The sequence below is a fragment of the Megalops cyprinoides genome, chromosome 16, assembly GCF_013368585.1.
Source record: "Megalops cyprinoides isolate fMegCyp1 chromosome 16, fMegCyp1.pri, whole genome shotgun sequence".
NCBI classification, from domain to species: Eukaryota; Metazoa; Chordata; class Actinopteri; order Elopiformes; family Megalopidae; genus Megalops; species Megalops cyprinoides.
This window is the reverse complement of record NC_050598.1, coordinates 24,087,715-24,112,466: the sequence shown is the minus strand read 5'-3', so window position 1 is coordinate 24,112,466 and position 24,752 is coordinate 24,087,715. Positions and strand designations below refer to the sequence as shown.

Below are 24,752 nucleotides of genomic sequence, written 5' to 3'. Positions count from 1 at the left end.
AAATGATATCAGAGTTCTTTTACTTTCAGTGCTTCTGCAATTCAAATAGAATCCAATCCACAAACACCCATGTAGATGATTGTACATGTTTTATTTTGGGCAAGGGGTAAAATATAATTAATATTCTAATACGTGGACACACACACACACACACATATATACATTTCTACATTCTGTAATTGCATTTCAGTAATTAAAAAAAAAGCTAATGGAACATATGAATAATTTATCCATAATGTCAAAGATGCTGTTTCCACTCCTTAAGTCTGGGTGCACAGCTAATTTTATTTTAGGAGGCAGAAGTAAAGAACAATGTAAAATAGGGAAATGCATTAAAAGTTAAGGCAAGTCATTCGGTTCAGCAAAACACTCATAAAATTGGCGTATCACCATTGAACTGTTTTTATTTTACCTGTTGCATCATCACAGTTGGTGCTCATGAAAAGTGCTTATCATTTTCCAATAATAACAATGCACATGAAATAAAACATTTAAAAAAATTGTCCGTTGGTATAGCCATTTGTCCTTTAAATCCGCAGTGACACAAAGAAGTGATCATTTCCACGCTCGGTAATTTTACACACACACTTGCATTCACATTGTTGGGTTTCTTTCAAGATCCATGGCTCGAATGCACTTACAACACAATCGCTTAGGTCACCATGTCTTCATTATTGATGCCTGGATATGTGAACAGCATTGGCTGTGCCAAATTAACAGGTTTATGGAGGACTGTGACTCATCTCCTTGATGTCACAAATGGGAGGAGCCATTCCAGGAAGCTTTCCAGGAAGTCAATGCATCTGGGAACCTGTCTTGTCTTTCCCCTACTGAAGCTCGTAGAGTAGGTCTTGAATTATACCTACAAGGTCCTGAAATGTTGGTCGCTCCTCAGCTTTCTGAAAGACAGGAAAAAAGAGAGATAGATTCTGGTGTGTGAAGGGGTGGCTGTCAGGTGAGCAGCAAGACTTGAAATTCTTTTTATGATTATTTTGTTCACTTTTTTTCCTACTTAATACACAACATATGCCTTGACACTTATTTGCATACAGAGGAGAGAATAATACCAATATTGTCCACCTATCCACAGTAAATAAAGGTGCTAGTATTCACCTCATGCCAACAGGCTGTCATGATGCTATAAATACGCTCATTGGCCAGCTGGGGTCGGTAGAGGCGCAGGCCACCAGAAACTTTCTCCACGATCTCTGTGTTATTTAGACGCTCATAGGGCATTCTGCCAAGGGTGTAGACCTCCCACATCAGGACTCCTGGATATGAACAACGTCTGGTTTTGTCAGTGGGCCAAAACATTTTGAAGCAGTGCATTTTGAAAAAGATAAAATTATTGTGATTGAAAATGGGAGATGGGCAAGGAGACTGAAACTTACCGAACGCCCAGATGTCAGACTTGCTACTGAACTTGCAGTAGAGGAGGACTTCAGGAGGGGACCAACGCACAGGGAACTTGGAGCCTACAGAGCTGGTATACTCATCATCTAGGACATACCTACGCCAAACAGCAAGATGAATTAAGTCACAGTTAAGAAGACTGACCCATCTGCAGAGTAAAAATCCAAGTGAGACTCTTCAACATGAACTTTAGGGATTTCAGATTAGATTTTATTTGTTTTTATGCTTGAACATGCTGTAGCCTGTTTTTATATGCAATTTTTAGATCACTCAGGACTGACCACACCAGAACTCTGTTGCGATTACAGGAATGAGTTGTGGAGATTTTACCTTGATAATCCAAAGTCAGTGACTTTCACAGTTCCATTTGCATCCACTAAGCAATTTCTGGCAGCCTGTGAACAAACACAGTCATTTCTTTCATCAGTAACTCTGGCCTTTTAAAAATGGTAGATTATTTATGCATGGTACGTTGCTTACGCTGTGTATTGAAACTATTGAAAACCACCTCTGTAATCAGATTCTTAGACGTGGGGCTCAGAGGTGAGAGTACCATGTCAAAAGATGTCAGCTGGTACCTACCAGATCTCTATGGATGTACTGCTGGGACTCTAAGTAAGCCATGCCCTCGCTTACATCCTTGCACATCTCCAGGAGCAGAATGGGGGATGGGTGGTTGAGGGATTCACGGAGGTAGGTAAGCAGGCAGCCATTAGAAAGGAACTCTGTGACAATGTAGATGGGCCTTTGTTTGGTACAGACTCCATACAGCTGAACCAGATTCTCGTGGCGGAGCTTCCTAGTTGGGTTGAGAAGAAAGGAGGACTGTTTTTTAAGTGTGCCTGCCTGTATGATGAGGCTGTTGCCCCTCTGCCGAGGTGATCACAATGGCTGCGTATTCACTGTGACCACACTTACATCATAACTTTGGCTTCTTCAATGAAGTCGTCCTCTGACATGGACCCTTCTTTTATCATTTTGATGGCCACATCATGCTGTCCCTGCCATTTCCCATACTTCACGACTCCAAACTGCCCATCACCTAACTCCTTGATGAAGGTCAGGTGACGTGGATCAATCTCCCAGACACCTGTAGATAGGAGAAACAGACACAACTATAAAACAAGGAAGTCCTTGAGGCAGGGCTTCTGCCGGGCTATGTGGAAGGCCATCCTCGAAATGGCATGGGGGTGAGGCAGACACTGACCATATCCAAGGCCAGCTGTGGAAGGTGCGTTCCTGGCCCGATTTGAGACAATGTACTTCAGCCTGCAAACCATACCTGAGAAGGGGAGTAATAAGCATTGAGGCATCCCCCAGTCATTCACAAACGTCATAATGCAGTCGTTATTTAAAACACTCTGTTTGCCCTTGTAAAGCCCTTGTTATTTGTCCTGCACAAGACATCTTGCATGATGCATTTTTTTTTGTTCCTCCAGCATGATGCTGTGGACTGTGTTCAAGACTCAAACTGTCCTCTCAGCTTGAACATAAATACAAGGGTGAAGTTTGGGTCAGAGTGGAGGGCGACCTGCAGCATTGTGCTGGTGGTAGGTTATGAGCTCTGGGATAGTTGCAAAGTTGTGTTTCTCTGCCAAGTAGAACAGGCCCTGTGGGGAAGTGCAGATGTTGTAGTGCCTGCAGCTGCCTGCTGTATCCCTGGGGAGGGGACATGAAACAGAGTTAAAGAGCTGATTAGCCTGATTGTTGTTAACAGGAGTTTAATGACACTCTCTAGGCTCTCTGAGAGGCCAGTGTACGAATGCTGATTGTATATTCTCGCAAGGCTTGTGCTTCTGCTTTCATTATGAGGTGCTTTAGGGTTCTCTAAGTGTACCATCACAGATTGCTGAGGGATACATTTTCCAGCCGTAAGCAGACTCTGAACTTACCCTCCACTCTTGGTGAATAAGGAAACTGTATATTTTCCAGCTTTGCTTGAATCTCGTACCAAAAATCCACCATCTTTGTTCTGAAATAAAAATAAAACAGCTGGTAGCTCTCTGATGTGCTATTTCAAACGACTGTGAAATGAGCTGCTGTTTTGACTGAGAGATTAGGGTTGGTGCGTACAACAAAACTGTCAAACTGGCCTCACGTTAAACACTCAGAGAAGGATATTATTCAGCACACACTTGCTGACAAGTAAAAATGTCGATATTTATAGAAAAACTGGTATTTTTCTGTGGTCATAGTTCAAGCTGTAAACCTAGCATAGCTGAAGCTGACTGGTTACCACAAAAAACCCATAACATGACATATGCAAACACAAGGTTAGCTTTGTGTCATAGCAGGTGTGCTGCTGGGACTTAGCTTCTCCCTGATACATGTATCTATAGACCCCATATCATATATGGTGGACTGCTTGAGAGCTGTTTGCGGTTTGTCCACATTCTTGTGAGGTGCGGTAGCAGACAGAGCATTGCGTCATGTCGCTATCTACACAGTGTGCAGGTCGGCACTCACTTCTGCTTTCAGCAGATTCTCTGCCTGGCTGCGATTCATGTTCTTGCAGTACCAGCTGCAGAGGGGACAGAAGAATAGCGTGACCACTAGGGGCACTATCACAAAGGCACACGGCATTAAAGGAAGTTACTACACAGAGGGATCCAAGTACAGTTGTACGATAATGTTGGAATTCAGGTGCATACAAAATAAATTAACGTTTTCCACCAGGATACCACCACAGGCTAGGGGATACTTTTACAGTGCTATACAAGCAGCAGGACAATAAGCTCTGAAAAACCGGAGAGATACTTACTGATTTTTTTTCTGTCTGGACCATTAATCATGCAATTTTATCAATTTTTAGACTAAATCTGAAGACATTCTTGGAGACTACCATGTGTTTAAGGTGGTAAGGGTTTGATGATTAAGTGAAACCTTGAAAAGACTGCAACATTCTTACAGGAATGCAGTTGCAATTGTTGTTAACTTAGGAATACAGCAGTAGGGTAACTTATGTTCCACTTGAGCAGTTGCCCATATATTGTTGGCACTCCTATTATTACAATTGCTAACTTAGTGTCAATAAATAATCAACATAATCTACCATAAATATATTCATTACATATTGTTCCATGATCCAAGAAATTAGAATATTGGTTGGTAATAGATGATAATGGTAATGGTAATGGACTTGGCATACAATATGGATTATAGTTCTCCTGCTGTTACATGCCAAAGAAACTGGGATGATCTCTGATCTTAAACAGTTTTCAACAGTCTATGATGGTCACCATGATTATACAGGTCAGTATACAGAAGACTTAAATTTTTTACTTACTCAAACCTCTCTAGACCATTTCCAGCCTCAATGACATAATTACTTGGAATGTAGCCCTCATTCCTGCAGAGAAAGAAGGCAGAGCAAAAAACGTACAGACATGATCAATGGAGAAATAATACTGTACACATATCTGGGTTTGGGCGGGAGCAGAAGTCGCAAACGGAAAAGGAATTCATTGTCAGGTTTGCCTGTTGTCAATATCATTAGTTTGTCACTGTACATTTCTGTGGAGGACTTTATTGCAATTGGTTGAAAAAGATACAATGGCGGGTATTAATAGGGGCACAATGAGCTGTGCCCCTATTAATTATTAACCTTATAGGGAAAAATTTATGATGTGTGAAAGGGGTATTTCCTTATTTGACGTGGAAGCTGTTTCTGGTAAATAGCAAGCCTAACAGGAGTGTAGTCTGTCCCATGCCCGCAACTCGAGTACTTTATCTTAGATATGCAAATATAATCTGAGGACAAAATTGTACTCTACAAAAGTCCTCTAGTTCATACCCATGTAGGCGTATTCTATTTTTTAAAATGTTTTATTGATTGGGTTATGTATCCTGCGCCATAATTACAAAATGCATACTGTTCATTTGAATGTTAATGAATTATCAGGACCAGGACCATCATTCCATCCTGACTGCCAATTTAGTTCCAGTGGTCATGAACTCAGTTACAAAACTTTGTGCATGTTCTTACAAATAGAATGCCCCTGCGCATAATTTCCCTCCCTCCCCATTTCCATGTGATCCCCCTTCACCCTCTCTGACCCGAATTTGTCCCTGGCTCTCCACCAGTTCGTGTCCACCATTTCGAGGATGGTGTACTCCTCGCCCTTGCGCAACTCCAGGTCCTGCTCAGTCACTGGGGTGTACTCGTATTCAGCAATCACCGTTGCTCCAGGGGCGGGGCCAGATTGTCGGGGCGGAGGTTGTGGGGGGAGTGGCCTGGAGGACTTCTCCTGATTGAAAGAGGAAAAACAGGTAAGTACATGAGCCAGCCAAATATTTTGCCGTGGTCATTCATTCCATGATTTAAATGTATATGTATATCAAGCAAAGAAACAAACCTCCTCTGGTGTAGGAGGAAGCGGTTTTCTGGATTTACGTCGCGATCCCTTTGTAGAGAATCCTTGGAAGGAAAGCAAGAGCTTCACATTAATAACCACATTCATAACCAGGGGCCTTACCACTTTCAACTTTAAGCTTTAGTGCCTTGAATTTTGCTGTTGGTCCTGGGTTTTTTTGCATGTAGTTTGACACATTCCATATTGATGCTGGTGTTAATCCCAGGGACAGTCTCCAGCATGGTAGGTACTGCATGGTTCTGATAACAGTAAGTTAAAAAAGCAGTGCGGGTCACTGTATTGTAGTTGTCCTGACCTCCATTCTTGGTCTCCAGCACTCTGCAGCCCAGAGCCTGCTTGACTTCCTGTTGGCAGCACAGCCACACCCCGTCCACCCAGAAGCAGGGGTGATATTTCTGCAATAGGTCCTTGTTGAATCGCACAACTTCAAACAGACATGCATGGGTTAACATTAGCATTAAATAAACATTTCCATTCAATAAATTGCATACCTAACAAGAATTTACATTTAAGGCCTCTGTAGGTGGATTGACTGTGCTGGGTCTAAAGGTAAGTGTTAATGGTTCTCTCATGCCCTTGCTCTCTTGGGGAATTCTGAATTGTGTACTAGCTGCTCTTGTCTGGTTAATGTTAATTGTATAATGTTGTATAACATCAATATAATACAATGTTAATGTTTTATAACTTGCTGTTTATTTTATGTGTAGTATGGTGATGTGTGTTGAATTCTGTGATCTAGTGACTGTTGTGTGGTAGGATACTTGGCTTCCCTTGTCTAGTTAGGTTGCACAAGTTAACTTGTGGTAGGGCTTGAATAGTGTTATGCTGACACTCACTGGTCTGGGAGTGTTCTTAGTCTGGCCTGACACTGTTGCTCATTCAAGTTGAATGGATACACGTCTGTTCTTTTGTGCTGGAAGTCGCTTTGGGTAAGAGCGTCTGTTAAATGAATGTAATGTAATTTAATGTAATGTAATAGGGGTAGGTTCACCTTTGTCTTACAGTTCAGCATGGGACATAGCCACTGACCTTGCTTCATTTTATGGATCCACTCTCTTCGAATCTCATCTGTCTTCGCAAAAATGTAGAGTGGTCCGTCATCATAGACAATCTGTTCAAAGTTAGATGATAGACGATATAATTTCTGATGCAGTCTGTGTGGCTCTCAAAAGTTGGTGGTCTCTCCATCTGAGCTTTTATAATTGTGCATTCATTTTTTTCAGTTTCAAATGTTTACAGAGCTGTGGCTAACACAGAAAGTGCAGCTAACCATGAAGGAAGTTTGGTGTCATTCAAGGTAGACATTAATTCTTACCACTACTTGTGGCAGTGCTTATACAACTGGAGAAACAGTCGTATAAGGGCTGGCAAATCAGACGGTGTTAAAAACACAATCTATACCGACTGCTCTAAGAAGGACGTTTTGACAGTTATCTGTCTCCATCTCTACAGCTTCATTCTCCCTAAAGACACATGTATAACAGAAAATGTACTGCTACAACAGAAGGACTATAAAAAGAGGGTGGGCGTTTCCTGTTTCTTGTCACACTTCGCCAGGTCCAGACCTGGAACCACATCTGAAAATTATGACTCAAAATCATATTTTTGCCTTTCACTTCCCTCAGAATGGTAGATTTCTTGCGGGTATGCACAGTTATCAGACAATGCAATACATCCCTACTTCTTTTGTTTCAAGCTATCTGACGGCAGACGGCAAAAACAATGGCATTCGTGTTATGCTAATTCATCCATCCTCTTCCTGTATGCTGGACGGAACAGAAAGTTGACAGGTGATACCCTCTGAAAGTGGTTTTATTTTGACGGAAACTAAGGTACTTTTTCATTACAGTATGAGGCAGAGGGCAAATGAGTGAACACTATATTAACTCAACCAGCTAAATCCTGCAATGCAGTGCATTTTTTCTGAGGTGTGTAGCTAAGCTATAGTCCTACATATTATTATCAGGTAAGTAGCTGGTTGACGTAACTGTGAGGTATTTATCACATGCAATACTACTGTCACTTCAAGTTCTGATGGCTTTTACGTTTAAAAGAGGTGGATCATTAGGTTTTGGTTTGGCTGGGCCCAGTGGCGTTGTTAGGTCAGATCATTCGGGGCTATAGCCCCGAATATTTTCACCCTGAAAAAAGAGGTGTTTATAGCAAAACAACAGACAGACTGTGTAACAGGGCGGAACTTGACTTGCAGCGTCCGAAGGTGTGATAATATTTATATTTTATAAAGGTAGAAATAACCTCCTCAACCTACCGATGCCGATCTCCCCAGGCAAACTTGACTTAGCCTCGGATCTTTTCAACAGCTACAAACGTCCCTGGCTGGGCCGCAGAGACAACCTACAGCTGTAGTGCTCGCTGCAGTTCATCTTGGTCTCAAATTTCAAGAAATCTGCTTTCACTTCTTCTTTTCTGTACATTTCACTCTCGGCCAGCAAAGTAAACATTTAAAGTGACTGCAGGGTAAGGCACGCAAATGTTTTTTTGCTTTCTTTTACTTGTCCTCACAACTCAGGCCACAGTGTTGCACTTTTTCGCCTCTGCCACTCCGTCTATGCAATTTACTGTGCACTAAATTTTCAAGGCCTGCATAGGATGTGATTTGAATCTAACTTTGATAATGTTGATCTTAGCACACACAAGTTGTGTAAGTTAAGGCCATATAACCTATGCTACAATTTTCAGTAATGGCTGTTTATTCTGATTTAAAAAAAAAAGACAAGGCACAGCTAATTGTACAAATGGGTCAGTGTCAGAGATAGTAAAGAGGAAGCCTACATTAAAACAGGAGGAAGATATCTTGATTTTTTTTCCTGGTTTATTTCCTCATTCAATCACTGAGACGTAAAAGTATAGGTGTCTGCACACAAACACATGACGTGAAACAACCAGCCGTAGTCCTCTGAATACATTTCTTATATATATATATATATATATATATGTCTGTAAAATGTATCTGATAAAAAAGGAGAGACATCCAGCAGATGTTACCTTCCTTTCAAACTTTCACAGTGAAATTCACACTTTAGCAAAGTGGAGGAGGAGGTGACAGAGCACATGTGAGGTAGAGAACAGAAAGCGAACGTAAAACCTCACAACCTCACAACCAACAGCCTCCACAGTGGGGACCGCTAGGCTCCTCGGCTCACACCACTGAAAAGACTACACTGAACCCTGTTTCCAAGTAACTGCCTTTGGGGTTTATTCAGTCATCCTGGCTTGCGGTTCTATCTTCAACTTTGACTAACAAATTTGAGCAAGTGCTACGCTGCACTCGTCTAACAGTACCTGTACGATGTTACATGTTAGCCAATCACAGAAATAAAAGGTTGTGTGAGTAAATGCTGCAGGGGTATCACTTTTATGCTTAAATGAAGTAATCAAAGCGTGCGATGAAGCTCAACAAGAGGGGATCAAATAGCTGCCACTGCCTGGGTTGAGTGAGTGCACCTGCTGTCACTCACCTGGAACGGGAACTGCCGCTCGGCGGGGGCGTTCTCCTCTGGGCACACGGTCTCCACGCACTTGATCTTCTCGATCTCCACGGACCCTTTCAGACCCTTCTTTTTCTGTGCAGGTGATAGGGAAGCCAGTGAGCCGGATGGGGCCGACATGCGCTCATGGGACAACTGCACCCCCACAACGCCCAGGTACAAACCGCTGGCTTCTTTCAAGTAAAATGCACTACTGATTATTAGAAAAAGAATTGCATATAATTACATTTCTATCATCATTTAGCAAATGCTCTTATCCAGAGTGATTTACAATTTTATCCATTCATACAGCTAGATATTTGCTGAGGCAGTTGCAGGTTAAGTACCATGCCCAAGCGTACAGTAGTGCCCCAGTAGGGAATTGAACCAGTAACCTTTTTAGTTACAAGCCCTGGTCCTTACCACTATGTCACACTGCTGTCACAGTAGCATAGCATGCACACATTATCATTACAACATACCCCTTTCTCAATATCATAGTCGTAGTAAGATATCTTCTCTTGTGTCAGAATGAACAACCTCTCCTTGTAGTTCAGAGGAGAGGTCTTCTTCTTCTGCTGGGAGCGTTTTATAAAAAGGTCTTCCAGTAGCTTCTCTGACATTGTCCAATCAGCTTCGACCTAGCCTGGAGACAAACACTTTGCTGTTACTTCACTGCAAACTGTGCTGTAAACGATTTATAAGAATAACAAGCAGGGTCAAGTCTCCCTACCAGTCCAGACCCCCATCAAGTCAGTGTGGTGTATTACAACCCTGAGTACATATACTATTCGTCTTTCAAATGCAGTTCCTGATCAAATAACACATATCTCAATACATATTATAGCATCACATTGGGTATGTAACTGCAGTTGGTTGCTTTGGCACTTACCACCCATTGGTACCGAGAGAGGGGCTCTTGGAATTACACAGTTGATTTTATCATATTCTAAAATCTCAACACAATATCCTTGCATGCATTTTTAGCAACTATTTTCACATACCCAATGAAAAAGTATGAGCCAGTTTGTGCCATTTCATAGTGTTGGGCTGCTATGTTGGACTTAACACAGCTGCTTCTGAGAGCACGTTTTGATGATCCGTGGGTGTATCTGTCACCCAGCTGACACCAACACCCAGCCACGATGGTGCTGTATATCTGCCACTGCCTCTGTTGGCATTTAGCAGTTGCTCTTCTCAAGAGCGACTTACATAGGTTACAGTTTTTTTACATGTTCCCATTTATACAGCTTGATATTTACTGAGGCAATTCTGGTTTAAGTACCTCGTCCAAGGGTACAACAGCAGTGCCCCTGCGGGGAATCAAACCAGCAGCCTTTCAGTTACAAGTCCTGCTCCTTACTTCTGCGCTACACGGTGCCACAGAGAGAGCTCCGAATCATGGGGTGCAGGCTTACCTGTCACTCATGAGCTTTTCAGCAGACACAATCCAACGTCTGAGGGCCCTGTTCTATAACCGAGAGACAGAGAGTGGGCAGTCATTTGCGTGAGCCCCCCGCCTTTTCTGATGTAAATGACAACCTTTGTTGAAAACGTTTCCGCCTCCTGCCTTGTTTCCTTTTCCCACATCTTCCTGGTTCTTTATCCTCCGTGGTGTTGACCCACTTATGTCTCCCAACATGTTTCATTCAGAGATTTTACTGTTAAATCCTCAATCCTCCCTGCTGACAATTTGCCTCTGGTAATTGTCATACAGGAAATCCTTATCATATTTTGTCCAAAAAACCCTTGGCAGAATTCCATCATTGCATTCCATGCCTAAGTGGACGACTATACATTTCTTGACTATAATTAATCTCGGTGACAATGACACATTAAATATATAATACCCCTCTTACAAAAGAAAGCCAGCATCTTCCTTCTGAAAAGCTTAGTGCACATATTAAAGTTAAGCTAAGCTTAAGCTAAGTAAAGTAGCTAAATAAAGCTAAGCTTCCCCGTTGAAAAATCATGGTTTTCATTTTCCCACACGTTACAACATGTCCATTGATCAAAAGCCAGGCGGAAGGCGAGAGAGCTAACAGGCATGCAGATACAAGTCTTTGTTAATCATTATACTGCCAGAATAACGAGTTCGCTGTTCTCTAGATCGGTCACGGAGATGAAGACTAAAGGTTAGCAGCCCAATTACTCTGCTGTTTGAGGTGAAATTTGTGTGGTTCTCTGTCAATGTAAAATATAAATATGCTTTGCACTGATCGGCACTTCTGCCTGATCTAGGTGCCTGATTTATAGCATATAAATACCCAACTGTAAGATTCTTTGCAGGTTTTTATGTTTTGTACAGAGAACAGAGTGATATTTTTGAAATTCTTCCTTCAGATGCTTAAAACGTCAAACAAATGTTGACACATTGACATTGACACAAGTCCTGAAACATTGCTGTTGGTAAAAAAATGGCTGAAAGCATTGGTATACTGTAGGGATCCCAAAGACAAGTATATTATAAGGGATTATGATTTTGTGATAAAAAATATTATATTTTGGACATAGCAAAAAAAAAGAGTAGAACAACATCAGCACTACTTAGAATATCATACCATGTTACCAAGCTCTCCTAAAAAATTAACAACCCATACATATACACTCACATTACAAAATTACACATGCAAGTTCCCAGATTGTTATGTGGGGAGATATATATATATGTATCCCATCCCTGTACTGTAGAGCACCAAGCTCTTTTCACTCTTGCAGTGGTGTGTTCTAAATTAACAATAATTTGGAAGATATTTATCCAGTGACAATCTAGTGGAAGATATAGAGTTAACCACCTTTATAAAATTGCTTTTTTAGCAGCTGTAAAGCCTGCTAAAAAGAATGAAAAGAAAAAGCTAAAAAGAATCATCGTTAAGGAGACTTTAACAGGGATCTAGACTGAACTATACATCAATCAGTTTAGACATTTTAGACATTACAGTGCATTCACATCTCTAAAAGTTGTTCATAGCTGGCCATTCCCAAAACATGTGTTAAACAGTACCTATCACTCTGTCTCCCCTGTTCTCACAACTGTGGTTAGTAATTCGTTTCATCTGTGTTTATTATAAATTAAATAAAATTGAAGCTGAAGAAGAAGATCTAAAAGGAGACCTCGAAGAGGGCCATACTACTGTGCTATATCACTATACTAAGGGCCCTGATAAAGATGAATGTCCTTCAAAACATTCAAAATTTCTTTTACTAAAAGAGACCTAAATGTCTGAACAGCACGGGCAGAAAAGACAGACCAAAGAGGGAGTCTTACTTACAGAAACATGTCATTAGTACCTCATTCACACTCCCTCACCGATAGCACCCCTTGTTTTGCTTTGTATGTTCAGGTAACCTCTTCAAACAAAAAGCAGACTTATACCTTCAGCTGCGGAGCTCCAAAAAAAGCTTACCTTTGTATGATGTGCAAGTTACTCTTGGCCTACTCTCTGTAATGGTTGCAGAAGCACGGAGCTTATTTTAAACTTTTGAACCATTTCCTGCTCCCCTGCGCTGTTCATTATCACCCATTTTCACACTACTGTGCGCCTTGCCACACCAGACTTGAATGTGTAAAATTTTCAGTCTGTCTTTTTAACATAGTACCATGGCTATTACAAACCTGAAAATATGTACGTTTTAATTGTTGAATGAATGTACCTCTTACAGTGCAGCTCTGACAAAACTGTTAGCATACAAATGTCGGTGTGAACAGGCATAAGAGCTAGCACCAATGCAAATACAGCCCAGACCCTGCATTGCAGAGGTGTGAGAAAGGGGTCCACAAAAAAATACTAGAACTGTGTGGAAGGATTGATTTAGGCCTGGGTCAATCATTTTTAAACCTGTTTCTGACGTGACTCCTCTCTTGCGTTTCGACAGGCTGCTTATTTATCATGTCAGCCATTTCTCTGTCAAAGCTGACTCACCAGGCCCGACAGAGTAGAATCCAGTGGGAAGTTGCATTAGTCTTGCAGTATACTGCTGTAACTTGACGCTCAGTTTGTGGACTGCAGTTGGACGATCAGTGTTTGAATTCAAGTAACCTAGTCAATAATGCACCACTGCCGTTATCATTTTCTCTGGTGGAGACATTTTTACCCTAACTCCAAAATATCACGAGGGCTGTCAGTGACAACCAAATGTTCACCAAAACACTAGTACTAGGGTTGTCTTCCTGTGTGCTACAGATTCATTGCATTTTACTTGGAATTGGAAAGACTAATTAGAATGCATAAATACAATGAATTATAGGTGGGAGGCAAGATGTCTTCACATCAGCCACACAACACAACACTGAACTTTGCTCAAGGCAATGTACCTGGGAACTGCAATAGGGACCACTGGGGTACAGCTCCAATTCCTTAATCACTGCAATAATAATAACGATAATAAGAAGAATATGCTAGATTATTTTAGTGAGGGATTTTTTTTCACCCATGTGTATATTTTCCTAACTTTAATTACTTTCCAAATATGTGTTTTTGCATAACATATCAAGATTATGGGCCATCAGAACGTGGAGTCATATCTTTGAATTACAGAGAAGTCAGGCTCAAATTCCCCGACTAATCTTTTGTTACTGAAATAGGTTTCCTGTTTTCTGGGAAAAATGTCTTGTCCGTATGCTCACACTCACTGGTCTGGGAGTGTTGTGTGTGTTGTGCCTGATCTGACACTGTTGTTCATTCAGCTAGAATGGATACATATAACATGTATTGTGCTGGAAGTGGCTCTGGATAAGAGAGTCTGCTAAATGAATGTAATGTAATATAATGCAATGTTCCCTGACCTTTTGCATAAATCCATAAACAACCTGCTCTGTTTCATTCTCTGATCTTCTTATTTATTCACTTATGACAGCCAGCACAGATACCTTTATCTTTGTTTTGGAAAATAAACATTCAGCTGCATTTTAAGGACGGATACTGAAGAATAATATAATGAAATCTTCCACCAGGGAGGGCTCCAACCCAAGCACCAGGTAGAGCCTTGTGGTTCTGTGGTGACTGATATACCCTATTATTCCCACTTTAACAATGACTATTGTTTAGACTTTGAATGTTGTTTTTATGTTTTTTTGCATTGTGGTGAGGGTAGTATGGGGCTCTCTTTTGTATTTCCCCTTTTATTACAGAACATTTGCATTTAAGAAAAAAATGTTAGACCTAACTTTCCTGCTTTGCATGTCATTGCTGCCATTCTCTAGACACCTGGCTTGCTGAATTAACAAACAAACAAAACAGAGTGCATCATATGGGGAAACACTTCAAACCATGCCATTCTGCAAGCAAATGGCTGTTTCTGCATCACAGTGTAAGGCAAAGACTCTTGCTTTATCTTTCTAATCATTTCAGAGAATGATGTTGAATCCAGCCCCTGTACTGAAGAAGTTAACTGACGTCTTGGATCTTATCTTTTTTGTTCCTCTTCTTCTTCTTCTTCTTCTTCTTCAAATAATTATTTTAATATTCATTTCAATTCATTCAATTACTGTCACTTCACAGTTATTATCATTGTCATCATAGCAATGAAACGTAAGATGCAGTTATGTTGACGAAGCGCAATGATGAATACAGTATATATGCTGATTGCATTGAAACATTCAAGTCCATAATGCAAAGGACAGCACTGTGCAGTACGCAATACAGAGCGCAGTCAAGCCCCTCCCCAAGTTTACCTGTGAACTGGGGAAGCCCCTAGTGCTAAGACAGAAGAATCCATCGCTGCTCTGCTTACCTTCACCTCCGCTGTGGTTTGCAGGACCGTTTCAGGAGACTGGCTTGAGGCAGTGCCCTAAGGGTTAGAGGCAGGGGACCGGCAGTCTGCCCGGTTGCATTGCACTTGAGGCTGTGACAGCTGACCACTAAACCCCACCCTTTTGTACGAACTGACTGAAACCAGTTCCCCTTTTGCTTCCTGCTTATTTTCATATCTGCTCGTCTGGCCTCACTAGTGTGAAGTCAGATGCCAAAGCATGCAATAATCTATGAACCATATATATTTTTTTCTACATCCTGTAGTTTTACTCTTCATGAAAATGGTAAAGGTAGAGTGGAGTTAAATGTTTGGGGGGTTGTGTTGCAGTAGCAACTAAAAATCAGTTAAATAGTTGAACATTCCCATTACAGTTGCTGAGGAAACATACTTTTCACTGATTAGATATGGCCGTTTTGTCTACTTTCACATAATTCATTAACAGATAACGGATACGGTATACAATATAACCCACTTCATACAGTGGTTTATAGTCAATTGATAAAGGAGCATAATTGATTTTTTTAAGGACGTACATTGTTAGTGGCAATGAATGACAGTTTTGCTGGACAAGAATTGAATTCTTAAACATAGTTTAATTCACAAATGGTACACCTAACCCAAAGAAACCCAAAGAAATAAGAAAGAAACTAGACGGAACTGTCTTTTTAGTATGCGTCTCTATGGGTCCATTCCACAGGGTGGCGTCCTTTTGTGAGCTGCTCGTGAATTCTGCCGTACCGGAGCAGTACTTGAAAGTGTTTCCGGGCTAACGGCTTTCTCTTCCCCTCTGCTCTGGGTCTGTAGCCATGGTAAGAATTATGTGGCGCCGGTTTCTTTTTAAAATCAACAGTAATCTAACGATTACAAGTTTCCCCTTGACTTATTCAGGGACACTGTGTGTCATATAACCAACACACAGCATGCCCTCCTCAATATTATTGTATTTTTTTGTTTTTAAACCCAACGTTATGGTTTTGCAAACGGGGTTGGGGTGGAAGGTATAAGACTCAAAAATGGCTGCTTGACATACCACACGATAATATGGTAACTAGTTACATATCCACCCTGCAGCACAGAATAACTACGTTTGAAGAGGCAAATTAGTCTTTTTAATCTTACTGTTGGTAGTGTTAGCTCGCTAACTAGCTAGCCATCTATCACGGTATGGAACGTCAGCGTTCACAAGCTGGCAAGCTAACATTCTTAGCAGTGAGCCGCTGCATCTTAGTCACCGAGATCGCCAGCTCATAAAATAAAAAGTAAATTTATCGTAATGACGTGAAAAGATGTGAGCTAATTAATGCTAGTTAGCTAATATTCTCGCAGAAGTTACGCTGAACATTCCCGACACCTAATTCTGTAGGAATGTTCAAACAGCCCTGGTTCTGGGTTTCTGTCCTAGCTGGTTAGCTACATGGCTATACACCAAGTCAATAGCACCCATCCTTGAGCTGTAGAGCATTTTATGTAGTCGTTTTGGCATATAGGAAATGGGCATTGTCATTGATCATACTTGTGTCTTTTTCGAATAGGTGAACGTACCGAAGACCCGCAGGACCTACTGCAAAAAGTGCAAGAGGCACCAGCCTCACAAAGTTACCCAGTACAAAAAGGGCAAAGACTCTTTGTACGCCCAGGGTAAGTTCGGGCTATAGTTTTATTTGTGGGGGTGGGGTTTGGAATTATTCTTCAAGTTAGAGGAACAACTCAAACCAAAGCATTAGAATATACCCATTGGTAAAAACACAGTTCTATATTGTCATCGTTGTTTTCCAGGTAAGAGGAGATACGACAGAAAGCAGAGTGGTTATGGTGGTCAGACGAAGCCCATTTTCCGAAAGAAGGTATGTTGTGTGCCTTGCATAGTTGTGTATTGCGGGAAGTGCATGTTGTACTGGATAATGGTAATACATCAGATGCAGACAATCTGTAAGCCTTGAAAAGCTGGCTTTACCTGATGATCCATGATCACCTGTCACACCACAGGGGGATGCTGCCTCAATGCCGTCCAGTTGATAGAGTGGTACCTTTCACATAGCACTACTTAGTCATCTTTTACCCTCAGTGTGTGGTATTCATTCTTCAAATCTGTAACACCGTTTGATTACAAATGTCTAAATCGTTTTTTCTTGCGTTTATTGTATGGTATAGCGCCTTGACCTGCTCTTCCCTTCAGAGGCAGTTTTTCTACTGTACAGCTGTAATGTAAAAAAACAGATCAGAGTGAGTTAGAAATGTTCCTTTTGAAATGTGGTTTCGACCCAGGAAAGTGCCAAAACACAAGAGGTTGATATTTTCTCTTCGATAAAATTTGTTTATGATGCATGCATGCATGAGGGTGCAGACCCAATGGGGTATTTTGCATGTGGGGTTTAGCTTGTTTTTAAGTCCCCAAGTGGGAGGTATTTAAGGAAGTACAGAGCTCCGATAGGCAAAGTTGGAGATGTTTAGGAGTCATTGTTTTTGCCACCGGTGCCCATATGACACAAAGGCCAGTGATTCACCAGCTTGTGTTACACGGCTGTACAGGTAGTGTGAAAGGTGGCTCATAGAAACTGGCTAGATGCCAGCGGCATTACTTTCTCACTGAAGTGAGGGTGGCTCAGATAGTGGGGAAAAGCTGGCAGTAAGGTGGCTTTTCGTGGTTTGATTCCTGTTGTGATGCGTCCACAGGCAAGGTGCTCCATGCATTCAGATTCAACTCATGCTTATGTATACACTTGATCCAGGCTGAGACCTGTGTGTGTATATATGCACAGTTATTTACAATGCCCAAATATAAATGCCTTTTAATTCACAGGCTAAGACCACGAAAAAGATCGTATTGAGGCTGGAGTGTGTGGAGCCCAACTGCAGGTCGAAAAGAATGCTGGCCATCAAGAGATGCAAGCACTTCGAGCTTGGAGGAGACAAGAAGAGAAAGGTGAGTAGATTGTCACGATGTGTCAGTGTCATTTCTGAGTAATTGAGATTTTCTTATAATTTGTGAAACTAAAGTTTGGGTGCACTAGTAGAATGGTTGTTTTGGACCACGATGGTTATGAGGGAATTTCTGAAGAAAGTCAGATGATGTGGTTTACCGGTCTAGCAGGTGTTCTCTGTCAGGGTAAGACTGAAGTAGCCCAAAGTGGAACCATAAACGATGGTATCTGTTGCACAGTGCCACAGTAGCTAAAATGAGGTGTTTGTTTTAAACAATGAAAGTACAAGCAGCAGAGAGGGTTTTCCATCATATTGACACAGTATTTTTTTTCCTTTGTTTTTTACCATCAGCATTTTTATTTTCCACGCAGTGCTGCTCAATACGTTTAAATCCACCAATTAATCAATTACTAAATTGCATTTGATTTCAGTAACTCAGTTAATTAGCTTTCGTAGTGCTTGCATGACACTGATTGGCAGCAATCAGTTTACTCAGCTATGCATGAGGTACTCTGTGGTAAATTTTTCACATCTTTGAAGAAGATAATTCTGCTGTACATGTCCTCATTCGCTTCTTGACAATCTCAAGAGTGACCATCCACAGTTTTTCTGCATCCTAGTGGAGAAGCAGGATTTAAATGGGTCAAATTTTAGTTCTTGTTGATAACTTCTGTCTTTTGTGGGTATTGCTTAACAATGGCATGGCATAACACCATGTTGCTCACACAGGATATGGGATATGTAAAGTTCACATCTATGGTCAGAAGTACAGCACTATTTTTTAAACTCTAGAAGCACTGGCCTGATTTTGCATTGCAGGTTACTGGACACTTTGGTAACTCTTAAGATGGGATTTTCCCATGACCGACCAATGTTGTTATGTTAGCTGTATTCATCTCTGTTGGTGAATCTTTCTGTGAGCTGTAACACCTCACGTCAACCCCTTTATCCACTGCAGACTGATTTCTGCTGTCGGCAGGGTCTTTCAGATCGCTCTGTTCTGAACCGTTTTGCAGAAACAGAATTAATGTGGAGACGGAATACTGAAGGAGCAGTGGCGTGAATGCTCACTAATGAGGCGGCATATAATTTGGCAGTTTTGTGATGATGCTGAATTCCCAGCTGCCAAGCATGGCAGGTGGGGACGCCGCCATGGTTGTGGTGCACTGGGTCTTAAATGCTTACATGCCAGGACCCGGAGGGGAGTTCCAAGCGTGTTTGTGCTGGGACCATCAACAATGCAGTTGTCACCGTCAACACTGTGCAACAGCTTCTTTACATGCCATGTGGTTCCTCTTCATAAAGCCGTGGCTGTACGGCCCATTTACACTGAAGATCTGAAGCTTGACGATCCAGTGATTTATAAATGGGGAAACTGTTCTTGTAGAGAACAGTAACCATGTAAAATGATTTCTTTTGTGGGGTGGGGAGAGGGGGGTTTTAGGATTCGAAATCAGTTTGAAAAGTACTAATGATTGCTTTGAGCAAATGGTGACCATACATTTGTTTTTTTTTCTTCTTACAGGGCCAGGTCATCCAGTTCTAAGCTGCAGCTTGGTCTTGTGGACCTTTCCAGATTTGTCAATAAAATAATTGAAATGTACTTGCTCCTGCCTGTTATTAATGCTGACTTAGCCATGACAACATAAACAGCACAAGATGACAATGATACGTACAAATGGTTGGTAAAAAGGCTTTATTTAAATGTCATAGAAAATATTGATAAAATGCAAAATGATCACTTTTCAAGCAGCAGAAATCACTACAGTACACCCTGAGATGAAAGGTAATTGCATGGCTGAGCAGTGCAAACCCCAGCCTCTTCCCTTCATATAATTCCCATCAATATATATTTTCACTGCATTTTTATGGCACTAAACCAGTGCTACACATGAATTTCCCCCATGTAATCTACCTTTACACACAAACATGTATTTCTATTACACAAAATATTTGGTTTTTAATTGTGAGCTCTTTAGTTGTGTCAGACTCACAGTGAGACTCGTTCCCTTTTCTGGTTCTGGTATAGCAGCTCCTTAACCCACATTGTGGGTACTGTGTCAAGGGCTTCCTCTTTGCTGAGGTAATGGAGCCATTTCTTAGCCTGCATCCTGGACAGCGGCTTGCATTTCTCTGGGGAGACTGCGGGGGAGATGATGAGCATTACAGTGCCGGTAGGGTTGATTGGGATCGCTGCCTTGGTAAAGAGGCTCTGTACACCCAGCTCCTGGTACTGGGGCGTGACCTGGGTGATGTTGCACTGCGGGCAGCAGGACTTCCAGCTGATCAGCGTGGCCAGAAGCAGGGGGAAGCGTCGGGGACCGCCCAGCTCCTGCCTGTTGACCACGGCCACTGCCAGTTTGCCCCCAGACAGAGGGCGCTCCCACACCTCGAAGCCGTTCACCTGGAGAGCAACATAACCAATTCACAGTCACCACTCTTGCCTGGGGCCGGCTGAGGTGAACTGCTGAATGATGCCTGCGTAAATACACACTGTTTCATTGAATAATGATGAGGAGATGTCATCAGATTGTACTATGTACTAACAAATTTTAAGGGGAACAGCTTCCTTGATAAGTGCCAAAAGGTACAAACTATACAGAGAAGAGGAATCCAGGTGAAGATCTGGAGATTTCTGTCAGACAGACCATAACACTGAATGGAAGTCAGCGCTCTCAACACAATTCATGTGTCAGCTACTTGCACTCACAGCAGTATACAGCAACGTTTCTACCAGTAAGATCTTTGGGCTGTGATGCCAAGTTGCCAAGTTGTCAGTAGCTGAATTATGAGTATGAGTGAACATGTTTAGCTGTCTTGAATGCCAACCATGCATCCACTGTTGTCTGCCTTGTTTGCTAATGCACAGAAATCTCTGATGTAAAATAATTTTTCCAGGTGAGGTGGGGCTGGTGGGCTGTTACCTTGGCGACACGGTAGCCCTGCTTGCCCAGTGGATCCTGGTTGATGGCAATAAGATGGAGATTCTGCAGCAGCGCTCGGGACCTGGGGTCAATGTCCCGCAGGTCATTTGACATCAGCAATGGAGCGGCCATGATTGCCCAAAGGGACATCTGGGTTACCTGCTGGTCCCAGCTTAGCCCAAAGTTCCCTATAACCAACTGAAAAAGGGTGGAGGGGGGTGTGATTAATCCCAAAGCTGTTCTAGGAATAACACTCACTATATGGAAGAAAATGAATTGGGATGCGTTGGGTGGTACTGTACCATGTCTGGGTCATTCCACCCTCCGGGTCCAGCCACAGGAACAAGGAGATCCTGATGATCACCGGTCCAGTCCAGGATGCCTGTTATGCTGCTCCAGGAGTCAAACACGTCTGCGTAGTTTCGCCAGTGGTTACAGGTCTGCTGGATGGCCGTGTAGTTGGGCTAAAATGAAACAGAGCATCAAACCAGGTTTGCCACCTGGAACTGTTCTGTCTCAAACAAATGCTTCCCTTCAGCCAGACAGAGCTCATGAGGCTGAAACAACCCGCGTGTCTTCAAACTGTTTGCATTGCTATCAAAAACACAAATGGTGCAATTATCGGGTGAAAACCTAAAGATTTCTGGGCAGGGCTAAGCCCCCAATGTTATAAACCAATCCTTCATTCTTGGTCTGATGCTACCTTTTAGATCTGGCATTGTAAAACATTTTATCAAATGCATGCATTGCATAGTTAAACTATTTTTCTTTTGTGTTTCACCATACTAATAATCCTTGATATTTTCCCCACCTGTTGGTGTTGCCACTCGTACAGTGGCCACTCACAGGAGTACAAAATACTTTTTCCAGTCTTGTTCAAGGCCAGCGACATGTTTATATAACCTGTAAAGCAAGAAGTAAAACACTTCAAAAGCGTGTTTACTTTTACAGATATGATTTATTCCATGTTAAGGTCAAACAGTCAACTGAATGGCTGTATATTATACAGTTTATTGCCCTCTGATGTCACCTCACCCTCTGCCAGTAAGGTCCACTGTGGCATGTAGCACCCATCGAATTTCAGCAGGTCCACTCCCCATTCAGCGAATGTCGCAGCATCTGTCTCATAGTGGCCAAAACTGCCAGGGTAGCCTGCACATGTTAGTGTTCCTACGTCTGCATAAATCCCCAGTTTCAGTCCCTTGGAGTGGATCTGAAAACACACATAACTGACAATTAACCAGTAATACAAGTGAGAAATATATGGTTTATTTTGCCATAGAAAGTGGTGTAGTGCAGATACAGAGGGAGTCCATAATTTTGCAATTCCTAACACATCCAGTGGAGGGAAGTATTGTATTGTTTTAAGGAAGCCAGAAAACCATCTCTGTATTGAGCAGAACAGCTTTTCGGCATTTAGAAATCTGTTGAAATAATTTTCTTTTTGAAATATTTTATGATTTGTCCTAATATTAATGGACCCATTTTCAGGTTTTCTTATTAATCAACAGATTGTTTTATTTTCAGTGCATTTCTTGTAGCTTTGGCGGCTGTGATCTTCAGTCTGATTACAGGATAAACTTCACCGTGACTCACGTAGTCAGCGAGCTTCTTGATCCCCCCAGGGAACCTCTTGGGGTCTGCCTGCAGGCGGCCCTGGGCGTCGCGGTTAACTGAGGGCCAGCAGTCGTCAATGCACACATACTCATAACCGACGTCCTTCCACCCGTCCTTCACCATCATATCTGCCATCTCCATGTAGAGCTTCTCACTGTGGGCACAAGGGGGGGGGGGGGGGGGGGGGGTGAAAGCTGCCATGGGGCCTAATGTGTCATTTGACTTATCCCCTTTCACAATCGCGACGTGGATTTTATTCTGAAATCCATACGTCAGCACCCAGCAGCGATGTGAGGTGAACTGCAACTTCGCCTTTCTTTACGTCTGATAAACGTGATGGATTGGTAACAATGTCTGTCAGAGGTCACTGAAGTCATTTACTGGAAGTATCCAAAACTGGGGATTCCTCTCCCTGGCTGCTAAAGAGGCCGCTAGCTTCAACTGTCTAGAGAATGTTTTCTTAACAAGCTTCCTGGAATCTCTGCATTCTCTTAACTAAGGTGTGAACCAACTCCCAAAACAGCCACCACTAAAGAAAGTTTCCTTAAGATGTAAAGGCTGTATTTCCTTAGCCTGGTGAAGCTGCTGTGAGGAACAGCCCCAGTCTGTGCAAGAAGGCCAGTAATTATCACCCAGACAAGAGATAAACCAAGCCTGCATACAGAATGTGCATCTATGACTTTCTGGTTTTTCTAATTTTAAATTGTAACTCTGAGAACTTTATCACGTTAAAAATAGCCCAATGCTAATGAAACTGAACGCTGGGGCTTAGAAAGGATATAATTTAAAGTTCTGGTGTGACCACATGGGCAACTATCGAATATTTTGTAACTGTGACTTTACAGATCTTACCAGTCATCAGATAAAAATGGCAAGAAAAGAATTTCTCACACCATGGCAGGCTTAGGTTTCTTACATTTGGCTCTTACTGTTGGCATTAATTTTAAACATTACACTGAAAGCATTTAAAATAGAGACTTGATGACACATTTTACTTAGTGGACCTACCAGCGGGAATATTTGCAAATAGCACAGAGGTGCACCCCATAAAAACAATGTGTTATGATGCCTTATGATAATTACTTTTTTTTTTAATTGACAACACGTTTAGTGCTACTCTGCAAAGTCTGTGAACATAGTTGTAGGTGCCACAAAGATATGTGCATATTTGGATTTGTGATTTACTGTAGTAAATGGTTTAATAAACACTGATTTAGCTAGGTACGCCAGAATCAATCACTTCCTGCTTTATGTGACAATGTACTCACGGTACAGCTACCAATAATTTTCCTTCAACAGCCACAGTTTTTGAACATGGAGGTCACATGACAACACTACCTTGGATCTTAATCAACTTATAACATTATATTTTTTTTTCCCAAAAAATGCTTTATGTTAGTTGTGCTTTCATACATAGCCAGCTAGAGAGCTATTAAACGAAGGGACATCTTTACTTTGTGGACATTCTTTCTGACTTGAATCAGATGTTCACGGCCGTTCGGCGTGAGACATGATGTAATGTGCAAAGAATACATCTACATCTTACCTGATACAGTTCTGGGGGTCCGCGTCACAGTCAGTATTGCACGTAAATCGCTCCCAGTGCAGCCAGCCCATTGTCGGCGTTAGCGCGAGGCCGTTGTCAAGTGCTCGAACTGGATAAATACGCGCACAAAATGCGATTATGATGCTACTGAGAATAAATCTACCCATTTTAGTGGTGTGAGACGCAGTGCTGATTCCTATGATTATCTGACCGGTCACCTGCGTTAGGCAAATAACCTAGCTACTGTAGCAAAACTAGCTACCTGTTCCTGGTGTGAATTGAAACCCGCCTTCTCATCGAGATTGACAATGAAATTTGCCACTCAAAAAGGGAGAGTGCACACAAACTAGCCAATCGCTGTCACATATGTTTTGGACTTTTTAACGATCGAGGAAGTAGCTTGCTGTGTTTCACCGTTGTTAGTCATGTGAGCTATGTGTGTTGCGGTTTGTTGGTAGTCACACTGTTCGTGACATTTTCAAAACTGATTCCCGATTACATTTTATGTTTTCATGTTTATTTTGTGAACTGTGCAAATCTTACAGTCTGTGTTGGGATTCACTGGTACAAACAGTGTTTTTTTTAAACAACTGCCGGGCCAGAACATTTAGTTTCGCTTTGCACTGTAGGTAAAAAATTTAAAACGGTCACTCCATTTCCAGTAATGGGAGTCAGTCGTGAGCTGTACTGAGGCTAGCAATACAATATATTCTTG

At 41.9% G+C, this 24,752-nt stretch overlaps 3 protein-coding genes across 3 annotated transcripts; 1 reads left to right on the top strand and 2 right to left on the bottom strand.

The window, feature by feature from the left end:
• Positions 1–186: 186 nt before the first annotated feature.
• On the bottom strand, positions 187–15,084 carry btk (Bruton agammaglobulinemia tyrosine kinase). The gene is made up of 19 exons (XM_036548071.1): positions 15,008–15,084; positions 10,693–10,745; positions 9,757–9,920; positions 9,266–9,370; positions 6,816–6,897; positions 6,082–6,210; positions 5,769–5,830; positions 5,470–5,660; positions 4,700–4,762; positions 3,880–3,934; positions 3,306–3,385; positions 2,945–3,072; positions 2,621–2,695; positions 2,332–2,503; positions 1,996–2,212; positions 1,744–1,808; positions 1,392–1,510; positions 1,114–1,271; positions 187–899 (listed from the first exon to the last, which is right to left on the bottom strand). Exons 3-19 carry the CDS (start codon positions 9,895–9,897, stop codon positions 828–830), a joined length of 1,914 nt encoding a protein of 637 aa, XP_036403964.1. The 5' UTR covers positions 9,898–9,920; positions 10,693–10,745; positions 15,008–15,084; the 3' UTR covers positions 187–827.
• A 707-nt stretch (positions 15,085–15,791) lies between these two features.
• Positions 15,792–19,553, top strand: LOC118791390 (60S ribosomal protein L36a). The gene is made up of 5 exons (XM_036548737.1): positions 15,792–15,837; positions 16,561–16,666; positions 16,805–16,872; positions 17,829–17,951; positions 19,476–19,553. The coding sequence occupies exons 1-5, from the start codon at positions 15,835–15,837 to the stop codon at positions 19,494–19,496; spliced, it is 321 nt and encodes a 106-aa protein (XP_036404630.1). The 5' UTR covers positions 15,792–15,834; the 3' UTR covers positions 19,497–19,553.
• An 84-nt stretch (positions 19,554–19,637) lies between these two features.
• On the bottom strand, positions 19,638–24,310 carry gla (galactosidase, alpha). The gene is made up of 7 exons (XM_036548634.1): positions 24,038–24,310; positions 22,471–22,645; positions 21,910–22,087; positions 21,686–21,777; positions 21,177–21,338; positions 20,875–21,072; positions 19,638–20,354 (listed from the first exon to the last, which is right to left on the bottom strand). Exons 1-7 carry the CDS (start codon positions 24,202–24,204, stop codon positions 19,941–19,943), a joined length of 1,386 nt encoding a protein of 461 aa, XP_036404527.1. The 5' UTR covers positions 24,205–24,310; the 3' UTR covers positions 19,638–19,940.
• Positions 24,311–24,752: the final 442 nt, after the last annotated feature.

What these genes read in the sequence shown, in the direction of transcription:
- btk (XM_036548071.1), bottom strand. Translation starts at nt 9,897, where the DNA reads ATGTCAGAGAAGCTACTGGAAGACCTTTTTATAAAACGCTCCCAGCAG. An exon ending in AGCGGCAGTTCCCGTTCCAG is followed by an intron (nt 6,898 to 9,265) that starts GTGAGTGACAGC and finishes AACTTTGAACAG; the next exon opens with ATTGTCTATGATGACGGACC. An exon ending in AGTACATCCATAGAGATCTG is followed by an intron (nt 1,809 to 1,995) that starts GTAGGTACCAGC and finishes GTTTGTTCACAG; the next exon opens with GCTGCCAGAAATTGCTTAGT.
- LOC118791390 (XM_036548737.1), top strand. An exon ending in AGCCCATTTTCCGAAAGAAG is followed by an intron (nt 16,873 to 17,828) that starts GTATGTTGTGTG and finishes TTTAATTCACAG; the next exon opens with GCTAAGACCACGAAAAAGAT. An exon ending in GAGGAGACAAGAAGAGAAAG is followed by an intron (nt 17,952 to 19,475) that starts GTGAGTAGATTG and finishes TTCTTCTTACAG; the next exon opens with GGCCAGGTCATCCAGTTCTA.
- gla (XM_036548634.1), bottom strand. Translation starts at nt 24,204, where the DNA reads ATGGGTAGATTTATTCTCAGTAGCATCATAATCGCATTTTGTGCGCGT. An exon ending in ACGAGTGGCAACACCAACAG is followed by an intron (nt 21,339 to 21,685) that starts GTGGGGAAAATA and finishes GTTTCATTTTAG; the next exon opens with CCCAACTACACGGCCATCCA. An exon ending in GGTGGAATGACCCAGACATG is followed by an intron (nt 21,073 to 21,176) that starts GTACAGTACCAC and finishes ACCCTTTTTCAG; the next exon opens with TTGGTTATAGGGAACTTTGG.